The sequence below is a fragment of the Bufo bufo genome, chromosome 2 (genome assembly GCF_905171765.1).
Source record: "Bufo bufo chromosome 2, aBufBuf1.1, whole genome shotgun sequence".
NCBI lineage: Eukaryota > Metazoa > Chordata > Amphibia > Anura > Bufonidae > Bufo > Bufo bufo.
The window spans coordinates 729,939,631-729,967,095 of record NC_053390.1 but is presented as its reverse complement, the minus strand read 5'-3'; the positions used below and the strand labels follow the sequence as shown (position 1 = coordinate 729,967,095).

Genomic DNA, 27,465 nt, shown 5'->3' with positions numbered 1-27,465 from the left:
GTCACATGAATGTGTTCAAATTATTAAATATGAAGCAAATTTCTGTGTGTAAAAAGCCCACATTACATCTCAAATATGGACGAAAACAGCTTTCTATTCCTCTGAATGGGAAATATGTATTGTTGATACAGCACATATTTTACACCACTGTTTTTAAAAAACAGCTCAAGAAGAGGCATGTCATCATGGCAGTTAGGCCTCATGCACACGGCCGTTGTTGTGGTACGCAGCCGAGCCGCAAATGCGGCTCGGGTGCGGACCCATTCACTTCAATGGGGCCGCAAAAGATGCGGACAGCACTCCGTGTGCTGTCCGCATCAGTTGCTCCGTTCCGTGGACCCGCAAAAAAAAAAAAAAAAAAACATGTCTTATTCTTGTCCGTTTTGCGGACAAGAATAGGCATTTCTACAATGGGCCACCCGTTCCGTTCCGCAAATTGCGGAAGGCACACGGGCGGCTTCAGTTTTTTTGCGGATCTGCGGTTTGCGGACCGCAAAAAACAGAACGGTCGTCTGCATGAGGCCTTACACTGTTTTTCCCATTAGTCAACTGGAGGGCATAAAACAAATATGCTTTTTGGAGTGTGTTTTGTGCATTTTTGCCATTAAACCACATGTGCAAAATTGAAAGATGCACTGAAAAAATAAACAATAGCCTGGATTTCAGAGGCTGTATTTCTCGTGAAATCCATTACTGTCAAAAGAATAAGGGAGAGTTCACATCACCGTTTCATTTTCAGTTCTTCTGATCAGTCAGAAAACAGAAAAAAATAGGATCCTGTAAAAAAGCAAACATTTGGCATCCGTTTGCGCCAGATCCGTTTTTCTAGACGGAAAAAAAGTCCTGCATGCAGTATCAGATAGAAATGGCTCAAATGGATGCCAAAGGTGCATAAGGCTGAGTTCACAAATCAGTTATTTGCTGTTATTTCCATCAATGGGGATGATCAAAATTAGGGTTATTCACTTTAGAAAAAAGACGACTGAGGGGAGATCTAATTACTATGTATAAATATATCAGGGGTCAGTACAGAGATCTATCCCATCATCTATTTATCCCCAGGACTGTGACTGTGACGAGGGGACATCCTCTGCGTCTGGAGGAAAGAAGGTTTGTACACAAACATAGAAGAGGATTCTTTACGGTGAGAGCAGTGAGACTATGGAACGCTCTGCCTGAGGAGGTGGTGATGGTGAGTTCACTAAAGGAATTCAAGAGGGGCCTGGATGTATTTCTGGAGTGTAATAATATTACAGGATATAGTTACTAGAGAGGGGTCGTTGATCCAGAGAGTTATTCTGATTGCCTGATTGGAGTCGGGAAGGAATTTATTATTCCCCTAAAGTGAGGAAAATTGGCTTCTACCTCACAGGGTTTTTTGCCTTCCTCTGGATCAACTTGCAGGATAACAGGCCGAACTGGATGGACAGATGAGAGAGATGTGAGTCAAAACCAGGTGTGCAGATCTTTCCACTACACCTGATCTCTGTATAGACTTCACAACTGGATTTGGCTCACAATAACTGATGGAAATAACTGACCAAATAACTGAAGTGTGAACTTGGTCTTACTGATTCTGAGCGATCAGAAGAACAGAAAATTAAACGGAGATGTGAACGCTCCCTAAAATGTATAAATTGTTTGACAATTCTAATAAAACAAAAATAAGAGCATGATCCAAACTAGTTGTTTCACGCTCCTTATGGCAGTGCATATACATCGGTGCATTGCAAATTCAGCACTCACTGTAGTTTTTTTTCTGGACATGTTGTATTGGGACACACAAGTATAAGCTTTTCATCTCTAAGGGCTCGTTCACACGACCGTTGGTGTCCCGTGCTGTGAACCGCAAATTGCGGTCCGCAATACACGGGCACCTTGCGTGGGGCAGGTGCATGGGGATAGCAGACCCATTCACTTGAATGGGTCCGCGATCCCTCCGTTTCGCAAAAAGATAGAGCATGTTCTATCTTTTTGCGGTGCGGAGGCACGGAACGGAACCCCAGAAAGCACTCCATAGTGCTGCATCTCCGGATTTGTGGATCCATTGAAATGAATGGGTCCGCATCCGTGATGCGGAATGACAACGGAACCGTGCCCGTGTATTGCGGATCCGCAAATGTGGTCCGCAATATGGCAACGGGAGACCAACGGTCATGTGAATGAGCCCTAAGGCAGATTGTATCTTTCTGTGACTAATAACCTGCTGGTTTATAAGTACCAATACCGTACCTGGCTGTTGAGTTGGTCCACTGTGATGTTTTTACTTACAGGGAACGCGCTGGAACACAGGATTTCTGTTGAGTAACCTACTTATTGGTGCAAGATCATTGTAGCTGTCTCCAAAACTAGAGCAGAGCAGTGTAACGTAAGAAATATCAGCAGTAGTAAGTCAAAAGGAAAAGTAATACAACCGGCCCAGTTGCTCAGACTTATTACTAATGATATACCATGACCTGGATAAATGAGAACCTTTATAAACAAAATGTAGGAAAATAAGGGAATATTTTTATCTACTTACAATCATCAAAAAGATTATATTCTTCACATCCCAGAGCCAATTTTTCTGTTTGCCTGCAGCACAGATATACACCATCTGCCCAAAACTGAGGATGGTACTTGGACACTGTATGTTTGTTATACTTTATTACTGCAAAGGAACCAAGACAGATATTGTTACTGGACTGGTACCAAAGGTCTAAAGTGATAATCACCTACCAGTTTCTGAATTTAACATATTTTAGACTTTTACACTAGACTTTTTGCACTGCCCAAACACATAGCGGTAGAGTACCACATGGCCACAGTTTCAATGCCATGGTCTAAAACAGCATCTGAAAACTGTGGAAACTAGCGATATGTATGGGCGGCCTAATGCTAGAAATATAATGGGCTTTTTGGATTTATTTTCTTGAACTGGTTATTAGACTAAGGCTACATGCACATGAACGTTGTTTGTTTCAGTGTCCGTTACTTTTTTTTTTTTGCGGATCCGCAAACCACATCTGTTCGTGTGCATGTAGCCTAACAGCAGAATCAGCATATGCATCTGTCTGCTATACACAATGGGCCATAGTTGTGTCAAATGTATTAAATGGCACGGGCCTCTTAATAAATTAGACACCTTTTTACATGTCAGGTAGTGAGGTATTAAAGTACATGTGCGCTCGGCAGCTTAAGGCATCTGTGTTGGTCCCATGTTCATATGTGCCCGCATTTCTGCGAAAAAATATAGTTTTATTATATGCAAATGAGCCTCTAGGACTAACGGGGCATTGCCATTACACCTAGAGGCTCTGCTCTCTCTGCAACTGCCGCACCCCCTGCACTTTAATTGACAGGGACAGGCAGTGAAAAAGTAATCACACCTGGCCTTTGCAGAGTGAGCGGAGCCTCTAGGTATAATGGCAAAGCCCTCCTCACAGACACTGGCCAGCTACATAATGATCTGATGCTCTCAGCATTAGCTAATGTAGGAGAATCAGACACTTCTGCACCTGACCTCAGGACAGTGATACAGTTGAATATTGTGGCGAGGGCGGCAGTATTTTATGCTGCACTGTGATATTTGGTTCTGCTGGGTTGGTATTTTTGCTGCACTATGGTATTGCAGGCTCTGCCTACTTCTGTTGCCCCATCTTATGTCAATTTGGACTTGCCTACAACATAGGGCCACGTTAAGTTCCCAGTCTTCCCCTGAACGCCCCTGTTTCTCCTAGAGGCTCATTTGCACATATTAAAACATCATATTTCTCAGCAATGCGGGCACATGTGAACATGGGACCAACACAGATGTCTTCAGCTGCCAAGTGCCCATGTAACAGGTCAGCCAGTGTCATAGGTACAAATCTGCTGACAGATGCCCTTCGTCTGCTATCAGCAAGCGTCAATTTGGTGTAAAATTTGCACCATTTCTTTCTATTGCTCTGCCGTAAACTACGGTATATCTTCTTTGGAGTCCACAAACAATTTTCTTGACACTTGCCAAATTCGACGAGCAAGGAGAAATGTTGCATATTTTACAGCTAAAATGTTGTTTGTTCTCATGCAACATTTTACCTTTACCAGGCGCAGACTGCTTTTTTAATGCGGGTCCATGTGTCTACCTTAATACAACCAACTATTCTTGCACTAAAAGTAAATGAAATATGCCAGCTAGAGTCTAAGGAAACGTCCACCAATAAAGAGAATACTGAAAAGTTCACCTTTCTTCAGGCTCTTTACCCATTGAGACCGGATGTGCGCAGTAGGTGCAAAGATATACAATGTGTTGGTATCATAAACAACCTGCGAAATGAGGAGGAAATGTGATGATGGAGACCAAACCCCGACACTCAGGACTCACAACAGGAAGCCAGCAGTGGCCACAATTCAAGATTAAACTAGTAAAGCAGAGAAGACGAGTGCAATGTAATAATGAAAACATTTCAAGAAAATGTCCACCCTTGAACACTACTTTTTTATTTTAAAAGGTCCAAAAATCCATGCTGATTTATTTTCTTTATATATCTTCTTATATTTACAAAGTCAGGTCCGGCCTTAAATAGGACGAGGATTGGGGCAATTACTGTAAATGAATGTTTCTATGAACGCTCATCCCCAATGACAGCACAGTGCAAAGATGTTGCCAATCATCTGACAAATTGGCTCTTTCACACTTGCGTTGTCCGGATCCGGCGTGTACTCCATTTGCCGGAATTACACGCCGGATCCGGAAAAACGCAAGTGAACTGAAAGCATTTGAAGACGGATCCGTCTTCAAAATGCGTTCAGTGTTACTATGGCAGCCAGGACGCTATTAAAGTCCTGGCTGCCATAGTAGTAGTGGGGAGCGGGGGAGCGGTATACTTACAGTCCGTGCGGCTCCCGGGGAGCTCCAGAATGACGTCAGAGCGCCCCATGCGCATGGATGACGTGTCCATGCGATCACGTCATCCATGCGCGTGGGGCGCCCTGACGTCACTCTGGAGCGCCCAGGGAGCCGCACGGACGGTAAGTATACTGCTCCCCCGCTCCCCACTACACTTTACCATGGCTGCCAGGACTTTAGCGTCTTGGCAGCCATGGTAACCATTCAGAAAAAGCTAAACGTCGGATCCGGCAATGCGCCGAAACGACGTTTAGCTTAAGGCTGGATCCGGATTAATTCCTTTCAATGGGCATTAATTCCGGATCCGGCCTTGCGGCAAGTCTTCAGGATTTTTGGCCGGAGCAAAAAGCGCAGCATGCTGCGGTATTTTCTCCGGCCAAAAAACGTTCCGGTCCGAAACTGAAGACATCCTGATGCATCCTGAATGGATTTCGCTCCATTCAGAATGCATTAGGATAAAACTGATCAGGATTCTTCCGGCATAGAGCCACGACGACGGAACTCTATGCCGGAACCCAACAACGCAAGTGTGAAAGAGCCTAAGCAAACATTTGTGCGTCACCCACGATCCTTGTTTGTTGGCAGCATATCGTCCAGTGGAAACAGGGATGTGCTGCCAACAAACGATGGAACGATATGGGGATGAACAATAACAGTAACAATCATTCATTACCTGATTGCTGCATTTAAATATAACAAATTAGGGGGAGTGACCGGAAATGAATTCTCTCATTCTTGATCACTTCCCGTTCTATCGGCCTGTGTGAAAGGACCAATACCTTTTATAGTTCCCCATGTGGAACCTTAGTGGCCCTTCCAAAAAAGACAATGGGGGAGATTTCTGCAATTGTTCCAACTAAAGACCGTCTTTGTTGCCTTCACAGTCCATCTTTCATTTCTTAAAAGGGGTTGTCCGAGTTATTTTTTTGTTCTTTCTATGTTCCTAACTAAGCAAATGTAACAGCTTTCCAATTAACTCACTTTATCTCCAGTGGCTGGTTTCTCAGATTTCACTGAGGGTCACATGACCTGTGATGTCAGCTTCTCTCCCTGCTCTGATAAAGGTCGTTTACAAGCCTGTAAACGAGACGTCACTGTGCTGGCCACGCCCCCTTCACTGCCGGCTGTCTGCTCTATCCTAGGAATCTTAACCCCTTCAGCTGCACAGATTGGCTAACTGCAGCAGTGACAATTCTTGGCACAGGAGCTGGAGGACTAGAGAGAGCATTGCACAAGAAGGTTGGGGGAAGATCCTGTGTCTATTAGCAGTAGGGCCGGTGCAAGGATTTTTGCCGCCGTAGGCAAAGATCCATTTTGCCGCCCCCTCATGTCACTCACTCACTAACAGACACACACACTGACAAACAGACACGCACTCAGACACTCACTGAATGACGTACACAGACACTCACTGACAGACAGACATACACTCACTCACTGACAGACATACACCTACCCACTGAAACACACACACACAGAAACTCACTGACAGACACTCACTCACTGGCAGACAAACACGCACATATACTCACTGACAAACATACACATACTCACTCACTGACAAACACACAGACACTTACTGACTGACAGACATCCACACTCACTGACATACACTCACTCACTGACATACACACACAGACACTCAATGACAGACACACATACATTTACTGACAGAAAGACAGACAGACATACATACACTCACTCCCTGACATAAATACACAGGCAGACACTCACTCAGTCAAACACTCACCTCCCTGGGGTCCAGTGTGGTGCAGCTCCTCAGTCCTCCAGCGCGCCGTTTAGTATGCCGGGGCCGGAATGACTTCATATTCTGGCATCACAGAGGGCGCGTGAGGGAGGAGTGGGGAGCTGCTAGAACAGCCTCCCTTGCCACCCTCCTCCTCTCCTCTGGTAATTTACTGGCAGAGCAGGCACCTGCCATCAGGGTAAGCAGATGCCTGCTCTGCCATATTTAAGAAGGACATCAACCTCCTGGCCCCCCTGTAACGGCCCTGGGGGCGGCTCAAGAGCTGCAGCCCCAGTCAGGGGGAGCCCACCAGGGCGCCCCCAGCAGGCCGGCGCCCTAGGCGAACGCCTAGTTCGCCTATATGGTTGCACCGGCCCTGATTAGCAGTGTCATTGTACAGCTGGAACCTGTAGTCCTACACATACAACATGCTGCCGAGTCTCCCAGCAGGCAGACATGTCACTCAGGGCAGCTCTTGTATCCACTCCCTTAGCAGAGCAGGGGGAGGGGCAGAGGTTGTTGTTATTGCATGTAAACAAAGGGCCAGAAAAGAACCAGGGAAATGAGGGAATAGGATTTTTTTTTGCATAAAACTTGCTTAGCTTAGTTATATATTGCTACCCATCAGATTTTCTGTGCTATATTATTTTTTTTCATAACTCGGACAACCTCTTTAAAAATGAAGCTGTACTGTGATTCTTGCCCACAGCAACCAAGGACAGTTTTCCTTTCATAAATCTGTCCTAAAGATTTAAATTATGCTCACATTTTGTACTGTAACGCATTGAGAAACCACTAGAGAAGCACATATGATTTATAACACATTCAATTTAGGAGGAAAAAGGAGACTTTACAACATATATACTATATATATATATATATATATATATATATATATATACACACACACACACATACAGTCAAGCCACATTATTACGACCACTTCTACTTTTGACACTGGCATTGTGTAGCTCTTAAGGGAAGTTAGGCTACTTTCACACTTGCGGCAGAGTGATGCGGCAAGCAGTTCCATCGCCGGAACTGCCTGCCGGATCAGGCAATCTGCATGCAACCGGACAGCATTTGTAGACGGATCCGGATGTGGGTCTGTCTCACAAATGCATTGCAAGAATGGATCCGTCTGTCTGTTTGTCATACGGACAGACAAACGGATTTGTTTAGATTTTTTTTCACATTTTTTTATTCCGGTATTTTGAATGTCGGATCCGGCACCAATACATTCCTACAGGGAAAAATGCCGGCATTCAGGCAAGTGTTCAGATTTTTTGGTCAGAGATAAAACCGTAGCATGTGGCAGTTTTATCTTTTGCCTGATCAGTCAAAACGACTGAACTGAAGACATCCTGATGCATCCTGAACGGATTACTCTCCATTCAGAATGCATTAGGATAAAACTGATCAGTTCTTTTCTGGTATAGAGCCCCTGTGACGGAACTCTATGCCGGAAAAGAAAAACGAAACGCAAGTGTGAAAGTACTCTTACGTGTCATAAGCTGGCTTGGTGGGTATATAAGGTGTGAGATAGGCTGTCTGCACAAATATCTATTTTTACTCAATAGATACATTTTGTCTATTTTATGTCTCTGCCCATTTTAGTTTTAACTGGTTGGGAAAGGGCAGATCTCTGCACTATCCCATCGAGCTAAAAAACGGATCCATAACAATCGGGCAAAAAATAAACTGAAAGTAATTTAAGGATCTGTTAAACGGATGGCATACAATGGTGTCAATTTTTTCCATCCATTTAACAGATATGTTTAAGAAAGCCTTCCACAAACACACCCCTTGTCCAAAAAAGGCCACAAGTTCAACCAATTACAGGTCACACAATACAAATGTCGCCTTTTTTTTGCTATATATGTCTTGTTTCCAGGTAAAAACATTGATCCGTTTATAAAAAAAAAAGTGTACAGAACTACGGTGTTCCAGCTTACTTACGTAAGTGCTTCTGCCACTAACAGCTAATCAGTGGGGCTGCTGGGTGTCATCAAGATGCTAGTCTGTAATGCTAGTGTAAATTTATGTAATTATTGCTAATGTGCCATGTTGGTTTTACATAATCCTGAATATATTCCTAAGAAGTGATATCCATCTGGTAATTCAGCACGTTCACCCGGGCAGATACGATATTCCATCTGGTCAATATTTTAGACGATAACCCAGGTCATTTAGGTCATCTGGCCAGTAGTCATGGAAGAGCTGATCTTAACAAACTTAAATATTAACCACATCAACACTGACTTTATGACCCATGTAAATAGTTCTATGGGTGGAAGCTTTACTAAAGTATAAGAGCAGGAATTTCCTGAAGTCATGTTAGAAGCCTCATCTGTGGAGTGGACGTGTGAACTGCCCAGAATTTCCAGATTATCTGAAACTCTTGGCTTCCCGGCACAGTTGCTGGCCTGGATCCTGTATGTTAAAACTACATAATCAGTGATGTATTTTGTTTTAATTGATTTACTATGTACATTCATTCTGGATGTAGTTAGTACTCGAGCTGAAGTGTTGGTTTAGATGTATGTTAAGCCTTTATGGTCAATTATGTGTCTTGTTTTATCTAATCCTTATTTATTGTAAGACTCGTACAATAAAGGAACCATTTTAATTTTTACTATTATCATCTATTGTGTTCTGTCCTATTCCTCTGGTTATCCTGCAGGTTAGGTAAAACATAGTCCCAGAAAGGAGTCTGTCAGCAGGTTTGAGCATGCAAAACTGCTGACAGCACGCTTGCTCTTTGTGTGCATGTGTTATTTTTCTGTATTTACAAGATGTAACAAAAATGGGTACTTTGGTACAATGATGAAAAAGGCAAACAGGCAGAAAATAAATGAAAACATACCTGAAATGCATATTTATTTTGGCAAGGAACCTGGTCTATTTCACTCTTTACAACTTCTACACATTTTATTTTTGTAAGGTCGACTGATCCTTTTTTGTTCCTCTTCTGTAAAACAAAAAAAAAAATTATAGTAGTAAAATTGAGTCAATGATCACATTTGCCAAGGCAGGATAATGCACCTTTCAATTAGATGACTATTCTATCTGATGTAGGACAACATAACTAAATCTGATTGTTTCCGTTAGCCAAAGATTATTTAAAGGGGGATTCAAGTACTTGGATAATGATGACGTATCTTCAGGATAGGTCATCAATATCCGATTGGTGAGGGTCTGACACCCAGCACCACCACTGATCTGCTGTTTCAGGCTTCCAGTGATGTAATGTTGATGACCAATTACGAGGACAATCCATCTAAGTACTGAAAAACCCCTTTAATGAAGGCTGCAAAGTCTGCAAGCATGAATGTTAAGCATCCAGCTGCATCTCCTCTAAAAAATCTTACCAAAGCTTCAGTACTGAAGTGCCAAAAGAAATTAGAGACTGAAATGCAAAACTGCTGAACAAAATTAGGACTCTGATACCATCATGTCAAAATCCTACAATTACATTCTTGACCAAACACGGACCATAATAGTCATGCCGGAACTAGGCCTTAGGCCCATAGGCAGACTGGCCAAAGACCCTACAGGGAAATTTCCCGGTGGGCTGATAACCAGGGGGCCGCCTGAGCCCTCCTTATGGCTGCCGGCCGGGTACATAATGATCTGATGTCCTCAGCCTTAATTAATGTAGGAGCATCAGGTACTCATGTATCTGGCCAACGGCCCTAGGTCCCCTCCTGAATTCAACTGTATCGCCATCCTCAGGATGGTGATACAGTTGAATACTGCAGCAGGAGCGGGAGTATTTTGTGCTGTACTGGGCAGTATTTTGTGTTGCTCTAAGGTATTGCTGGCCCTGCCTTCTGTCAATTTAGACCCTCCAACAACAAGGGTCCACTTTTATTTTTTTCCCCGCTAATGTCAGCTAGCTTAATAGGGTTAAATCTGGTGACAGAATCCCTTTAAAGTAAATTGTGCAAGGCACAATTCAACACCATGCTTGTCCATTTAACATCAGAGGCGCATTCATTCATTCAATGGGTCCAGATAAAACGACGACGCCACACAGACAGCCAGATCTATCCGAGTCCTGGGGACAAATTGGAGCTGCCATCTGAATTCATCCCTAGTAAAGGAAGTGCTGAATTTACCACAGAGGGAAAGATCTGATAAATATGGGGAGACTGAATGGACCTGGGCCTGAGGTGATGTGAACCTAGCTAGGTAGTAGACTATCATACATGTAGAGAAAAGGGGCAGTCAGGGAAGGCACTATGGGGGTCATTTACTATTAGCTCTACTCAAGTTTTGGCCCCAAAAAAAGTTGCAAGACTCCGTTTTGTGTCTTTTTTAAATGCCTGTAATACAATACTTTGTGGCACAGCATTTTAGTACCTTTTTCACCACTTAGGAGCGGCAAGGGAGTAGCAGGAGTGTGAGTGGGGCAGGATATCGGCCCCAATTAATTTACTGACAAACTACTCCTTTATGAAAAACTACTTCAGTCATTTTTCATTTATATATCAGATCAGAGAGTTGCGTCAGCATCCCCTTACCTCAGAGCGACCTTCGTAATAGGTGAGTTTCGTCCTTGTGAGTACAAATATTCTTTCCTTGTAGTTTAACGGAGATGTCCTCTTCTTCTGCTGTGACCTTTTAATGAGAGTTTCTTCAAGTATAACGTCTGAATTCATTTCAGCTTCCTGTTCATTGGTTTCCCTGCCATTGAATATGAAGGACTCTAAACTGGAAACAGAAAAAGGGTTTTAAAGATCTGACTAGTAAAACAGGATGAGATTTGGTAATTACTAGCTGCTGGCTGCACATTGTTATAATATTATGTCTTATGAGCCGGTGTTCTGGATGAGGCTCCGTCAGTGAATCGCCTAGGTGGAGGATAAAGCAGAAGCATCCTAAAGTCTCGGACGTCCATAATATATACGTATTGGTGACTAGGATGGCGAGATTTCAAAAATATAACAAAAAATAAAGCAATACAAGAAATGGGGGAAACCACTAACAGTTAGTTCAAATATATTACAAAGTCTTGTAATTTTGGTGTCGTAACCAATAATCAGAGATCCGGTTACTAAGAAATGTGCCTGAAAACTGCGGAGGGACCCTAATCCGACCCTTTGAAGTTTGCAGGCTGTCAGGCTTTGCAAACTGAAAACAAAGGGCCAGACTTATCATTACTCTGACAGCTCACGCCACTTTCACATATGGCTAAAGTCAGTTTTAGCCAAGTCAGATTTATGATCGGCCCTTTAAGACTGTAATAAATGTGGTTTGACGGTAGCAGTTTATCCGTCAGTAAGCAGCTTTACAAAAGTCGCACATCTTTACGAAAAAGTCGCACGTTTTTATGAAAAAGTCGCATGTTCTATTAAAAAGTCTCATAAGATAAGTATAGTCCTCACTGGAGTGAAATTGCGACTTTTTTGCGACTTTTTAAATAGTCCCAATAGTAAATCTGTCTAGAGATTCATTTACATAAGAAAACACACCCACTTTCAGAAAACTGGCGAGCATAGGGCAGAGCAGAAAAAAGTCGCAAATTTGTGCGCAGTTTTAGCGTTTGGGACTTTTTCACTCCATTATTCTGACCTGAGCTAATGATAAATCTGGCCCAAAGAGTCTACTGAAATCAAATGAATGCAATCTCTGAACCTACCTATTATAATAGGAAAACCTGAAGTAAAAGAGCACATTTTCCAGAGACCTACCTCTGCAGGGTGGAGAAGTTGGTCATTTTGTAACTGTATGCAAAAGTGCAACCTCAGAACATCAAAGTAAAAACAAGGTACAGTAATTGCACAAGAGATGACTGCAAAAGTAAATCTTATGGCTGCGGATGCAGAGAGTACGTCAGATTGTGAATTTATATTCTCACTGGGCTCACGGTTGGGACTTTATCCATGACATAGTGACCGCCCACAAATCTTTTACAGGATGTCACTAACAGGCGTTGGGCTAGGACACCACCTTTTTAAGTGCTGCACAGATTTCCTCTGCTGAGAAGAGAAGGAACCCAGCTCTCAAATCACAGCTAATGAAAATCTCTTTCTCTAACAGCCTGGATCGGCAGAATCGCTTATCCGGGCCGTCTAACCCCTTAGGGCTCTTTCACACAAGTGGATGCCGTGTGTGGAATCCGCTGCGTGAAAGACAGCCAAGCCCCTTTCCGGACAGCAGAGACCCGGAGCATTAACATGATTGATAACGCTCCGTGCCTCTCTGTGACCTTTTTACTAAAAAACCACGGTGACAACTTTATCTCACTGTGGTTTTGTAGCAAAAAGATCACAGAGAGGCAAAGAGCATTATCAATCATGTAAATGCTCCGTGTCTCTGCTGTCCGGAACGGGGCATGGCTCTCATTCACGCTGCGGATGACACGCACGGCATCCGCTCGTGTGAAAGAGCCCTTAGATGCTGCAATGAATAGCAACCATGGCATCTAAGTGGTTTAGAGGAAAGGGGGCTCCCTCTCTGGCATCAGCACCTCCGCAAATTAGATTGCGGGGTGTCAATGTCTTATTATCGCAGCCAGCTAAAGAAAGCCCTCAGGTCTTCCTGCAGTGTATGCTTATCAGTATCCCACTGACAGTATATAGAAAATTGCAGGTGAAGTCTGGAATCAATTGCTCATCTCTATTCTGGAGTTGCCAGAATAGATATTATAGACTTGTTGGGAAATTCTGAAAAGCAGTGAAAGGGTATTTTCCCATATAGGTATTTGCTGCAATTTGTCTGCAAATTGCATTTTAGTGGGGGGGGGGGGTTTGCACCTGTATTTTTGCAGCATTTTTGGCTGAAATATATGAAACGCAAGACACAAGCTTTTTTTGCTACAGTTTTCTTTTCATATACGTAGCGCCTTTTGTCTTTCTGACTTCTTTAAAAAAAATGTGGCATCCTGGAGCTCTTGGCATTTGACACCACCTTCTCTAAGACACAGCGAGGCAGATTTATTAATAGTGGTGCCCCCTACACTGTCTGGCAATACGAACCAGGGGAGGTCATTTTCAAAGACCGGCTTTTTACGGTGGTCTTTGTTTTCCCCCTACTCTCCTGGAGGACTTGCCTCATTATAAATAAGGTGCATCTCCGACAGTCCATGCACCTGGAGTAAAAACTACTCTAGACCCTGACTGGTGTAGTTTTTACTAAACTTTTACGCCTGTTTCCAGGGGTAAAAGATAGTAAATTTCCCAGAGCTGAAGTCCCAGCCCCGGCCATGATGCCTCCTACACTCCAAAGTATAGAGGGTAGTGCAAAAAAAATACGCCTGTGTGGCAAAAAATTATGGGGGTCATTTATTAGGACCGGCGATTTAGAAGCAGGTCTTAATTCCCCTGGAAGTGACAACGTTTTGTAGAGGCGCAGGCCTCTACATAACTTTGGCGCTTGGTGTTGCCGGCCATGCGGCATGTTTTAAACTACGCCAGTTTAAGACCATTTTCCACACCATAAACTGGCGTAGAAAATGATGAATGAGACGGGCCAGCTGACCTGCTCTCTTCCCCATGCCACACACCCTTTTCCCGCCACCTCAGAAAAGTGACGTGAGCAGGGAAAAAAAAGTGGCATAAAAACAATAATAAATGACCCCCCCTATACACCTAAACCAGGCATGCCGTGCTCTGTAAATGACCCCCACTGTTTTAACATGAGGCAAATTAGTATTCTGGTGCAAAGAGCCTTGTAAATTTGGAGTATCATAAATCCTGTGCCAGATTTACACTGGAATTCTGTCCATGCACCAAATATTTGTCTGTGAACCAGAATTTTGTATGTGCACCAAAAATCTGTTCCTGAGCAAAAAAGTGTCCGTGAGCCAAAAAAAACTGTCTAGTCTAAGTGTACACTACCTATAAGTTAGTGTAGTTTTACTCAAAAAATGCACCAAAATTTTGGGCGCACGGAGGCGCATTTAGACCACAACTCCTTACCATGACGCCACCCCCCCTTTCCTACAAAGCCACGCCTGCTGTCAAGCAAGGCATAAAATGTGATGCAAAGCATGCACACCGCGGACATTTGCTGTACAAGTATAGGAGCAGAGCGGGCGCCATAGCAGCCAGGTGCCTGCTGTTTTGCAGCAGACATCCGATAGCAGAGTCTAGGATCAGACACAATTGCGACAATGAAATCTGAGCGGTCATTTACCGGGAGTGCTGCGTTCCTGGTGACTGAATGGAAACGCTCCAACACAAGATCACAGGAACCATCTGGTTGCTATAGCAGCCTGTGGCAGGGCTTAATAGGAATGTAGCGATTCTCCTATAGACAGGAAACAGGGATCAGATGACTGAGAATAAAGGGACGGAAAGGGAGATTGAAAATAAACGTGAAAAAAAGTAGAAAAAGTTTTTAAAAATATATATAATTTTTTTTAAATTCAAATCATCCCTCTTCTCCCATTTTGCTGATAAAAATAAGCATTAAAAAAAATAATGTGGGGGATTCAATCAGCACAACCCTATATGCAGGTGCACATTGCTATGGCGAAATACATATACAAAGAAAAAGACACAAATGCAATGGCACTCTGCAACCAGCACTCTGCCCTGCCTCTATGCTGGATGAGGCATTGGTGTACATTTTGGCCAAAGTGTAATAAGCCACTCACCACGTCAAGGTCGTCTCTATGGAGTGGTCCCTAACACTAGTTCCTACCTGTTTGTGGGCCATGACAGCCACACAAAGTCCAGGGAATGCAGGTCAGCATGTACGCCAAGCACACTCTGCTTTTAACCCCGTCCGGTGCCATTACAGCCAGAGGCAGGGCAGAATGCTGGTTGCAGAGTGCCATTGCATTTGTGTCTTTTTCTTTGTATATGTATTTCGCCATAGCAATGTGCACCTACATATAGGGTTGTACTGATTGAATCCCCCACATTTTTTCTTTGTAGTATATATTGGAGGCGTGGCGATCTCCATGCAGTCATGCACACCTGACCAGTCAATCTGTCCTGGAGGCTGGTTTTAAAGTCAGTATAAAACTGAGTCTGCATAGCACCTACCAGTAGCCATTTGGCTCCAGGAGAAGTATATAGTGGGCTCAGCATGTATGTTGGTACTTGCATCCCTGGATCCGATGAAAGCTGTAATGGCACCGGACGGGGGTTAAAAGCAGAGTGTGCTTGGCGTACATGCTGCACCTGCATTCCCTGGACTTTGTGTGGCTGTCATGGCCCACAAACAGGTAGGAACTAGTGTTAGGGACAACTCCATAGAGGCGACCTTGACGTGGTGAGTGGCTTATTACGCTTTGGCCAAAATGTACACCAATGCCTCATCCAGCATAGAGGCAGGGCAGAATGCTGGTTGCAGAGTGCCATTGCATTTGTGTCTTTTTCATAAAAAAAAATAAACATTGTTGGCACTGTCCCGTCCCAAAATGCTTGAACCTTCAAAATATGGAAGTATGGATACCTTATGATGAACGCCGTTATAGAAAAAAAATCAAAATGCCATCATACTGGCCCACATAGGGAACTCTATAAAAATTAAACCAAATAAAACAATGACATAATTAAAAAAAAATCCAATTCAACACAATTTAGTTTATTTCCAGCTGCCCAGTACATTATGTTCAATATTAAATGGTGCCATTAGAAAGCACAACTTGTCTTGCAAAAGAACAAGCCCTGATGTCTATAAAAATTTATGGGGCCGGGAAGGCACGGAATAAAAAATAAAAACGGGAAAAAGGAAATGGGTGTGTCAGGAAGGTCCACCTTACGGACTGAATTCTTTATTGGTAATGGCACAAAGGTCCCCTGTGCTTGGCCACAAAACAGCTATAGAACTAGGTGTGCTAAGGACTAGACCTGGTGCAACCAATGCAGATATCAACATGCTGTCTCATTCTCTTCATAAATTCAATGAGAAATGTAAATACTTTTTATGGGCTGAAGTTTAAGGATTTTCAGTAGGAGACTGGTGCAACGGCAGCCTGCAGCCACCACTGTTCTGCTCAACTGCCCTGATCCTCTGTACCCAGCAGTGTGGACCCACCGTCTGCTGTTCCCTTCTTCCTGGAGGGTCTGGACGCCACCCTACTCTGTCCCCTCCACACAGGCTGCGGCCTGCTTGCTAGCAACGCCTCACCTCCTCTGCCCATAGAGCACATGCACTCCATCGGGCACGTAAAGTGCCAACATGTGGCCATCCTAATCTGATCCAGCCCCCTTTGTGTCAGAATATGCCTGAGGAATGGGTGTTCTAGCATGCTAGCACACTGAAAAGTTGTCCGCTCTGTTGTCTGCCTGTGTACCAACTTTCTGCCTATTTCCTGGATTGTGTCCCTATTCTGCCTGACCTGGGCCTGACCTCGGAAGGTTTACCATATAAAACTTACTTTGTCAGCTCTGTCCTCATCCTATCCCTAACTATAATTTTGCCTGATGCCAATCAAACAGAGAACATTCCAGGTAGGTTGAGGCCCGGTGGTTCCCTTGCAGCAAAATCCAGGTTCCTGTACATGCTTGAACGGTCAATACCAGGGGACTGCCAGGCTAATGCCCTTAGGAGTAGCCCAAATCTGTTGGTTGACACAGTGGTTCCACACCCACTGTGGTTACAGAGATTCATATTGATCCACATGTAAAGCCTGTTTCATAGCCAGAATGCAGGCTCCATTATGGTCTAAGATCACCCGTGGAGCAAAAAACCTGCTGAAATATTGGAACTTGAACTTTCTATAGATTGGTGCCCAGAACTGAACTGCATATTCCAGATGAGGCTGCACCAACGCTTTGTAAAGTGGTCCATGCCTTGTTTAATGCATGACAATATCCTGGTAGCCTTAGAAGCAGCTTATTTAATCTACCATCTACAAGGACACCCAGATGCCGCATGCGCAGACCGAAAAAAAGGTGAAAAAAATAAATGCCGGATCCGTTTTGCCAGATGACACCGGAAAGGCAGGCAGCCGCATCCTGCTCCGGATCCGGCAGGCAGCCGAATCACTCTGCCGCAAGTGTGAAATTAACTCAAGGGCTTTATTAATTTATAATTAAGCGTATATTAATAATATACTAGTGCCAAATGCAAATTTCCACCACCTCAGTGACTACCAACTAATATAATAATAGGGGTGCACCGAAATGAAAATTCTGGTCCGAAACCGAAACCGAAAATTCAGGATGCCCTTGACCGAAAACCGAAACCGAAACTGCCTTTTTGCCCAAATACTTTTAAAATACTTTTTTTTTAATGATTTTATTAATAATTCTTTTTCATGAATGAAATTCATCTGTGGGTGGCGCTGTTATGGAGAGGGGGATCTGTGGGTGGCGCTGTTATGGAGAGGGGGATCTGTGGGTGGCGCTGTTATGGAGAGGGGGATCTGTGGGTGGCGCTGTTATGGAGAGGGGGATCTGTGGGTGGCGCTGTTATGGAGAGGGGGATCTGTGGGTGGCGCTGTTATGGAGAGGGGGATCTGTGGGTGGCGCTGTTATGGAGAGGGGGATCTGTGGGTGGCGCTGTTATGGAGAGGGTAATCTGTGGGTGGCGCTGTTATGGAGAGGGGGATCTGTGGGTGGCGCTGTTATGGAGAGGGGGATCTGTGCACTGTTATGGAAAGGGGATATGTGCACTGTTATGGGCATAACAGTGCACAGATCCCTTTCCCCATAACAGTGCACAGATCCCTTTCCCCATAACAGTGCACAGATCCCCCCTCCCCATAGCAGTGCACAGATCCCCCCTCCCCATAGCAGTGCCATAGACCGATCCCCCTACCCATAACAGCCCCGGCCCTGCTGCTCACAGCATCACTCACTGCATCTTTATTTTACCTTACAATCGTGAGGCTCCAGTAACTAACAACTCTGCAGGCAGAGCGGAGGGGGGCGTAACGTCACTTACTCACGTGACGCACCTGCTCCGCCCACTTTATGAATGAAGGAGGCGGAGAAGGCGCGTCACGTGAGTAAGTGACGTTACGCCGGCCTCCGCTCTGCCTGCAGAGTTGTTAGTTACTGGAGCCTCACGATTGTAAGGTAAAATAAAGATGCAGTGACAAAGTAAACCGCCCGCCCGGCGCCCGCCCGCAGATGGTGGGTGACAAATCCCACACCCCATATTTTCGGCCGATATGTAACAATATCGGCCGAAGTGGATTAGGTGCATTTTCGGCCGATATTTTCGGCTGCCGAAATTTTGGTGCACCCCTAATAATATATATTATAATATATAAAATATCGGTATAAAGTATCGGCTATCGGCTCTAAAAAATCTATATCGGTCGATCCCTAATTTATATATTTGAATAGCGTTGCCCCTGGAAATGCTCAAATGTGACGGGACTGCCCACTTACGGGTGGGAGTTGTGTAAGTTTAACCTATTTTCAACCGAAATTTGCAAGGACTGTCTCTGAAAATTAAGGACTGTTGGCAGCTATGCATCAGGCCTATCAATATGTGATTCAGCTGATGTTACATGGTTGTGAAGGCACTCACAAAATTTCAAATGACATCTTTGTGTGTGGAAAAACACACAGGAGCATGATGGATGATATTACTGGTGAAGCTTAAAGGGGTTGTCTCACATTATACATTGCTTGTTTCCATGGTTACGACCAGTGCTTTAAGTGGGCCAAAAGAGGTGCCGGTACTCTATTAGGCGCCGGTGCTCCCCCCCCCTGCACATCAGACCCCCCCATCACACACATATATATTAGTTCCTCTATGTACCAGTACAGTACCCCCCCCCACCACCGCACATTCGTTCCTCTCTGTACCAGTACCCCCCTGCACATCAGACCCCCCCCCCCCCCCCTCATCACACACATTAATTCCTCTCTGTACCAGTACCCCCCTGCCAGGGGGGGGGGGGTACTGGTACAGAGAGGAACTAATGTGTGTGGGGGGAGGGGGGGTGCCTGTCACTCACCAGTACTCTTCAGAAGTTGGATTCCAAAGCAAAGTCGATGTTCTTTGCTGCACCGTCCGACTCCTGACTCCAAGGAGGACCAGTCACTGGTCGCCGCACTGATCGCTCCTCAGTCACAGGCGCGCGGGAAGGAGTTGACGTCACCTAACGTGAGGTCAACTCCCTGCCTGCGCCAGCCTGAGCCGTACTCTGCAACGACCCGCCCCCCTCCACTAGCTGCCCAGCCAACGACATTAGGGAGGAGATACTGCCAGCTCTCCGCTGCGCTCCGGCAGGGCCGGCCTTAGGTGTCCAGGCGCCCTGTGCGAGCTAACCTTGTGGCGCCCCCCCCCCCCCCCCAAAAAAAAACAAAAAAACACTGCTTGTTGCTGGCATCATGGCATAGGCTGGCTGACTATCCAACCAAGTAGTTACCAGCCCGCACACCCCAAAGGCCGGTGTAATGTTATACTTCCCTACTTCGCGAGATTTCCCTACCTTCGTCACTTCCGGTCGCACCGGACATGACGTGAGGAGGTGTGCAGCGCCGCGCAGGCGCACAATGACAGGTTAGGGAAGTTTCACAGCAGAGTGCGCATGCGCCAGGAGTCTCGCCGGCGGTTAGGGTAGGGAAAAACTATGGGCCAGTGCGCAGGCGCAGTGATCGGATGGATGTTCTCAGCTGGACACCGGCCGACACTGCGCATGCACCGGGAGCCTCACCAGCGGTTAGGGAAGGGAAAAATTATGTACGGGTCAGTGCTTTTTCCCTACCCTAACCGCTGGTGAGGCTCCCAGCGCATGCGCAGTGTCGGCCGGTGTCCTGCTGAGAACATCCATCCGATCACCGCACCTGTGCACTGGCCCATAATTTTTCCCTACCCTAACCGCCGGCGAGGCTCCCAGCGCATGCGCACTCTGCTGTGAAATTTCCCTAACCCGTCATTGTGCGCAGTGCGCCCCCCCAATATAATAAACATTGGTGGCGCAGTGCGCCCCTCCCAACACTCCAGTATAATAAACATTGGTGGCGCAGTGCGCCCCCCCATCACCCCAGTATAATAAACATTGGTGGCGCAGTGCGCCCCCCCTCAATATAATAAACATTGGTGGCGCAGTGGGCCCCCCCTCAATATAATAAACATTGGTGGCGCAGTGCGCCCCCCCTCAATATAATAATCATTGGTGGCGCAGTGGGCCCCCCCTCAATATAATAATCATTGGTGGCGCAGTGGGCAGTGCCAATGAGGGTTAAAAAATAAAAATAATAATTAACTCACCTCCTCCAATTGATCGTCTTCTGTTCTTTCTTCATGACCTGTCAAAGGACCTGTGGTGACATCACTGTTAGCATCACATGATCCATCACCATGGTAATGGGTCATGTGATGAGCTCAGTGACGTCACCACAGGTCTTGAAGAAAACAGGAGAACGGCAGCTACGCGATCATCTGGAGGAGGTGAGTTAAAAATTTTTTATTATTTTTTAACCCTCACTGGCACTTCCCACTGAGCCACCAATGTTTCTTATACTGGGGTGTTTGGGGGGGAAAGCGCACTGCCTACCAACGTTTCTTATACTGGGGTGTTGGGGGGGGGGGGGGCGCACTGTGCCACAAACGTTTCTTATACTGAGGGGGGGGGGGGGGCGCACTGCCTACCAACGTTTCTTATACTGGGGTGTTGGGGGGGGGGGGGGGGGCGCACTGTGCCACAAACGTTTCTTATACAAATACAGGAGGCGGGTGCTGGAATCAAATAGCCGGCACCCGACCTCTGTGACAGGGAGCTGCGATCAGCTACAATTAACCCCTCCAGTACCGCACCTGAAGGGTTAACTCAACTGCAGCTGATCGCAGCTCCCTGTCACAGAGGTTGGCTGTCGGCTATTTGATTCCAGCACCCGCCTCCTGTTTTTGTATTCAGGTCAGTTATCTTCATTGGTGGCGCAGTGGCCACAGCCCCTCCCCTCCTCCTCCCGTCTCTCTTCTTATTGGCAGCGGCGGGGGCAGCAGGCAGGTCAGACAGGGGAGGAGGAACGAATCAGGTCAGACAGGGGAGGGCTAGATGGAGGGGGCGCCCCGAGGGAGAACACAAGTTCAGCCTCGCCTGCCGCATATTACATTGCGAGCTGTCGGCCGCCCAGCGCCCCTGTTACTATGGCGCCCTGTGCGGCCGCACAGCCCGCACACCCCAAAGGCCGGCCCTGCGCTCCGGTACCGGAAACCCACGTACTGGGCGCACGGAGAGGTGCTGGTACTCTCCAGGGCAATTTTTGGAAGTGGCGGTACTGAGTACCGCCGCGTTCCGGCCCACTTCAAGCACTGGTTACGACAACCCTGCAATCCAGCTGTGGTGGCCATGCTTGCACACTATAGGAAAAAGGGGGGCCAGCTCTTTTTCCTATAGTGTGCAAGCACGACCACAACTGATGGATTGCAGGGTGGTCTGTAACCATGGAAACAAGCAGTGTATAATGTGATGGAAAAATGAATCCAGACAGCAAAGGGGGAAATATGGACAATCACAATACATTAGTAAGTGCCTTGTATTAACTTTCTCTACATGATAAATACCACTTGCTGAAGTGAGACAACTCCTTTAACCCCTTACCAACCAACCACCGTAAATTTACAGCGAAAGTTGTAAATTTAAATATGTGAAAACACACTAGTTGTAATATTTTGTTTGCTGCACTAATCCACAAGACGGACATGTTTGGTATTGTATCTTTTGTTGAAAAATAAAAAAGAATTCACTCTTAACAAGAATGGTTTCCTCTTCCGCAGGAGATATCTAGATAACACTTTCACTCTCTGATTAGAGAGATCAGGTGTACGTACTAAAAATGTTTGGAACATGTTTCACACAAGTGTCACACTTTCATTTTTTTAACTTATCTTTTTAAATTGTATTGGATCCTTTATCAAACCACTTCATTCACTAACACGGTATTCACACATATCACACATTGTTTTTTACTTTTTTTTATAGGTCAAGGCGCATAAGTGAATACGTTATTCTGGTCACCAAAAAAGCTAGAAACCTGGAGGGACAGAAGAAAAATCCCATTGAAATTATTTTTATTTCTCCCTCCCCCTTATCCAACTCTCCCTACTGCATGTATTGGGAAAAAAATATGGAAATGGGAATGTATTGTGTAGTTAGTGTAGTTGAAACTTGTGCTGTTGCAACTATAAACCTAAAAATCCATTAAAGAGCATGTCAGCATGATCAACGCTATTAAACCAGGCATACTATCTGCTAGGGTTGATCATGCTACTTAAAAAGATGCCTTTTTTGTCTGTATCCTAAACAGCTGCAAATACATGTGTTTTTATTCATATGCAAATGAACAGGTTGGAGCACCAGGGGTAGGGTTGGATCCTTGTAGACACGTTCTTTTCTTATGTTTTGAGATATTATGGGTCCTCTCATCAATATTTTTCTCTCTAAAGTCAGTTTACAGACCCTTTTAAAATATACTTTTTATTATTGATACTTAAAATAAATGCCCCTTAGTGGTGGCTGGATGTCATACATAGAGTGCAGGCCTCCAACCGGCTACTCTTATTGTATGATAGCATCCGCCACAATTATGACATACAGACAATGCAGACTTACACAGTGTATAATGTGAATTGGAAGGTAGATGGTTGGTGTAGGAAATCCTTCCCTAGTACACACTAACCTTTGCCCAGGGGTCGCCCCTGATGGTGGGGTTCCCTGTCCACGTACCTTCCCTCCTTTCCCTATAACACCCTAACAGTGATAGTGTAGTGTAAACAAATAACATATATACGATACTGCCACAACATAGATTAATTGTTGTACAAAGCAATGTCCCAGCGCGTTTCGCCCATTCAAGGGCTCCTCAGGGGGTCTCGGTTCCAGTGATACAGATAGTATAGTGACACCTGTTAAAGTGTTTATCATACGATATATACAATAACACTTTTTGCAGTGTCTAGGTAGATGGTACAATCCCCATATATACATTATCCCATTCATCGTCTCAAATAGGTATTGCGGACGTCATAATCAAAAATGGTACAACAGACCTTACCAGATGAGGGCTGGGTATAGTAAAAAGTAAGTACTAGATGCAGATAGGGATGTATACAGAGAGACCCTTAGTCGAGGTCATACTCTTTACTTCAACATCCAGGAACATTCAAGTACACTTACAGTTTAGCTCCCAGCTCCTGACGTGACTGCCTCCTCCCAGGGTCGATATGGCAGTGGCATACATGGGAAATTCCGTTCTTTTAAAATGGGCGCTCCTCAGGCACTTCCGGCCCGTGGAACGCACGCCACGGCCTTACTTCCGGTCTGGTGGAACGCAAACGCCACTTCCGGTTCTGCGATTCACCAGGACACCGGCCTCTAGCGATTGTTAGAAGTAGGAAGACACGATAGCACTTCTTTAAAGCCAAGCAGTGAACAGTTTAACCCCTAATACGCCTCCTACATAGGGGGAGCGGTCCCCCAGTGACTTCTGATGCTATAATTCTATTTATTCATCCAATGATTACGACATAGGGGAATCTCGGATGCTTAGATACAGATCCAGATTCATAACAGATCACAATCATGACTCTGGTGGCGTCATCTTGTATTTATTTAAGTACTTCCCGCACTCATGACCAATTTTTGAACTATCATTAATACCTTAAACAGAAGCTTAAGGGGCTTAATCCTCTTTTCAGGGTGATCTTTTAGTTAAGAAATTTTTTCTATTTTTTACTAGCCAATTCCATAACGTCCATCTAGAATACGGTCCAATCCCACAGTCCGACCAGTTTCTCTTTTCCAACTGTGGGATTGTTTAACAGACCAGACCTACACTATTCAATGAAGCAGGAAAAAGATAGTCTCTCGTTCAGGCCTAGGGGTGCTTGAGACTTACATCAAAAAATCCATTCCGCTTTTCTTTGGAGGATTTTTTTATTCCAGTCTCCCTTTCTAGGGGACATGGGTACACAATTCCAAAGCAGAAAATTTTAGAGCCTTAGCACTTCCTCCATGGAATTCATTTACATGGTCGGCGACTGGCATTACATTCTTCTTCACTACATCATTTAGGTGTTCACAGATTCTTTTCCTGAGTTCCCTATAAGTCTTCCCTATATAATCTTTTGGGCATGGGCATTAGCAGATATAAATCATCCCTTTAGTCCTGCAATTGATGAAATCTCTTATAGTGAAAACCCTGCCAGTCCCCGAGCATGTAACTGTCTTACATGTGGAAATGAAGGCGCACGCCTTGCATGCTCCACATCTAAACATGCCCGTTGGTCTACGGTCCAGCCAAGTTCCTGGCGGTGCCACAGGTACATAGTGGCTACGCACTAGCCTGTCTCTCAGGCTTCTGCCTTTGCGGTATGTGATACTTGGATAAGACATGATGTCCTTACTCACTTCGGGATCCATTTTAAGGATTGGCCAGTACTTTTTTAGTATTTCTTTTACTTCTTTATTTGCAGTATCATAGATAGAAATAAGTCTGGTCTGTGCTATTTCATTTTTATCTTGTTTTTTAGGGGTAAGCAAGGCCTCTCTATTTGTACCCAAAGCATACTGGAAAGCCTTCCTCAGAGTTGCATTGGGGTAACCCCTATCCCTTAGGCTACTTTCACACTTGCGTTCGGGGTTCCGCTTGTGAGTTCCGTTTGAAGGCTCTCCAGCGGATCCGCTCAGAATGCATCAGTATGGCACCGTTTGGCCTCCGTTCCGCTCAGCAGGCGGACACCCGAACGCAGCTTGCAGCGTTCGGGTGTCCGCCTGGCCGTGCGGAGCCAAACGGATCCGTCCTGACTTACAATGCAAGTCAATGGGGATGGATCCGTTTGACGTTGACACAATATGGTGCAATTGCAATCGGATCCGCCCTCCCATTGACTTTCAATGTAAAGTCAGGAGTCCCTATTAATATACCATCGGATCTGAGTTTTCTCCAATCCGATGGGAACGCCTCTATGTTAGAATATACCATCGGATTTGAGTTAGATCGTGAAACTCAGCTCCGACAGTATATTCTAACACAGAGGCGTTCCCATAGTGATGGGGACGCTTCAAGTTAGAATATACTAAGAACTGTGGACATAACGGCCCCCTGCTGCCTGGCAGCACCTGATCTCTTACAGGGGGCTGTGATCTGCACAATTAACCCCTCAGGTGCCACACCTGAGGGGTTAATTGTGTGTATCATAGCCCCCTGTAAGAGATCAGGTGCTGCCAGGCAGCAGGGGCCAGACCCCCCTCCCTCCCCAGTTTTAAATTCATTGGTGGCCAGTGCGGCCCCCCCCCCCTCCCTCCCCAGTATTAAATTCATTGGTGGCCAGTGCGGCCCCCCTCCCTCCCTAGAATTATATTCATTGGTGGCCAGTGCGGCCCCCCTCCCTCCCCAGTATTATATTCATTGGTGGCCAGTGCGGCCCCCCTCCCTCCCCAGTATTATATTCATTGGTGGCCAGTGCGGCCCCCCTCCCTCCCCAGTATTATATTCATTGGTGGCCAGTGCGGCCCCCCTCCCTCCCCAGTATTATATTCATTGGTGGACAGTGCGGCCTCCCCCCTTCCTAATTAAAATCACCCCCCCACACACATCATTGGTGGCAGCGGAGAGTTCCGATCGGAGTCCCAGTTTAATCGCTGGGGCTCCGATCGGTTACCATGGCAGCCAAGACGCTACTGCAGTCCTGGCTGCCATGGTTACTTAGCAATTTTAGAAGCATTATACTTACCTGCGATGTCTGTGTCCGGCCAGGCGCTCCTCCTACTGGTAAGTGTAAGGTCTGTGCTCTAAGCAATGCGCCACACAGACCTTTCACTTACCAGTAGGAGAAGCGCCCGGCTGGACACAGACAGCGCAGGTAAGTATAATGCTTCTAAAATTGCTAAGTAACCATGGCAGCCAGGACTGCAATAGCGTCTTGGCTGCCATGGTAACCGATCGGAGCCCCATCGATTAAACTCGAACTCCGATCGGAACTCTCCGCTGCCACCAATGATAGGGGGGGTGATTTTAATTAGGGGGGGGGGAGAGGGGAGGCCGCACTGGCCACCAATGAATTTAATACTGGGGAGGGAGGGGGGTCCGGCCCCTGCTGGCTGGCAGCACCTGATCTCTTACAGGGGGCTATGATACGCACAATTAACCCCTCAGGTGCGGCACCTGAGGGGTTAATTGTGCGGATCACAGCCCCCTGTAAGAGATCGGGTGCTGCCAGGCAGCAGGGGGCCGTTATGTACACAGTTCTTTTAGTATATTCTAACTTGAAGCGTCCCCATCACCATGGGAACGCCTGTGCAGATACCAGACGGATCCGCACCGAACGCAAGTGTGAAAGTAGCCTTAGTCGGGAGTATAGTTTTTTAGATTCTAGATGGAAATCCTCCAGAGATGAACAGTTTCTGCGCAAGCGCAGGTACTGTCCTCTCGGGATTCCCCTCTTTAGTGGGGGCGGGTGGTGGCTCTCCCATCTTAAGATGGAATTAGTTGCTGTGGATTTCCTAAACAAATTGCTTGTTAACCTTTCCCCCTGCTTGTAGACTTTTACATCCAGGAAGCTGATGCATTCAGTCTGGATCTCAAAAGTAAATCTAAGGCCGATCTCATTAATGTTAAGGGCATCCACAAATCTCATGAACTCCTCTCTTGTTCCATTCCACAGCACAAAAACATCATCGATGTATCTTGTCCAGAAGGCGATTTTATCCTGCCACCATATTGCGTGGCAGGGGAAGACAATGTTGTCCTCCCACCAGCCCAGGAAGAGATTGGCGTACGTGGGGGTACATGCGCACCCCATCGGCGTCCCCCTGAGCTGGTGATAAAATCGCCCCCTGAACAAGAAATAATTGTGCTTCAAGACATATTCCAACAAGCAGAGGATAAATTTGTTGTGATTTTTAAGATGCGTCCCTCTCGTACTTAGAAAATACTGGATTGCTAGTAGTCCTTTGTCATGAGGGATGCTGCTATATAAA

At 45.7% G+C, this 27,465-nt stretch overlaps 1 protein-coding gene across 4 annotated transcripts in view; it reads right to left on the bottom strand.

Moving 5' to 3' along the window:
- Positions 1-27,465, bottom strand: part of TEC (tec protein tyrosine kinase) — a 183,244-nt gene that overhangs the window by 80,802 nt on the left and 74,977 nt on the right. For all 4 annotated transcript variants that reach the window (XM_040418902.1, XM_040418901.1, XM_040418900.1 and 1 more), the window contains exons 2-5: positions 11,144-11,333; positions 9,484-9,588; positions 4,206-4,287; positions 2,522-2,650 (exon numbers count right to left, since the gene is read on the bottom strand). In XM_040418902.1, the coding sequence (XP_040274836.1) occupies positions 2,522-2,650; positions 4,206-4,287; positions 9,484-9,588; positions 11,144-11,281 (454 nt within the window). In that variant the 5' untranslated portion in view covers positions 11,282-11,333. The remainder of the gene's footprint in view (positions 1-2,521; positions 2,651-4,205; positions 4,288-9,483; positions 9,589-11,143; positions 11,334-27,465) is intronic.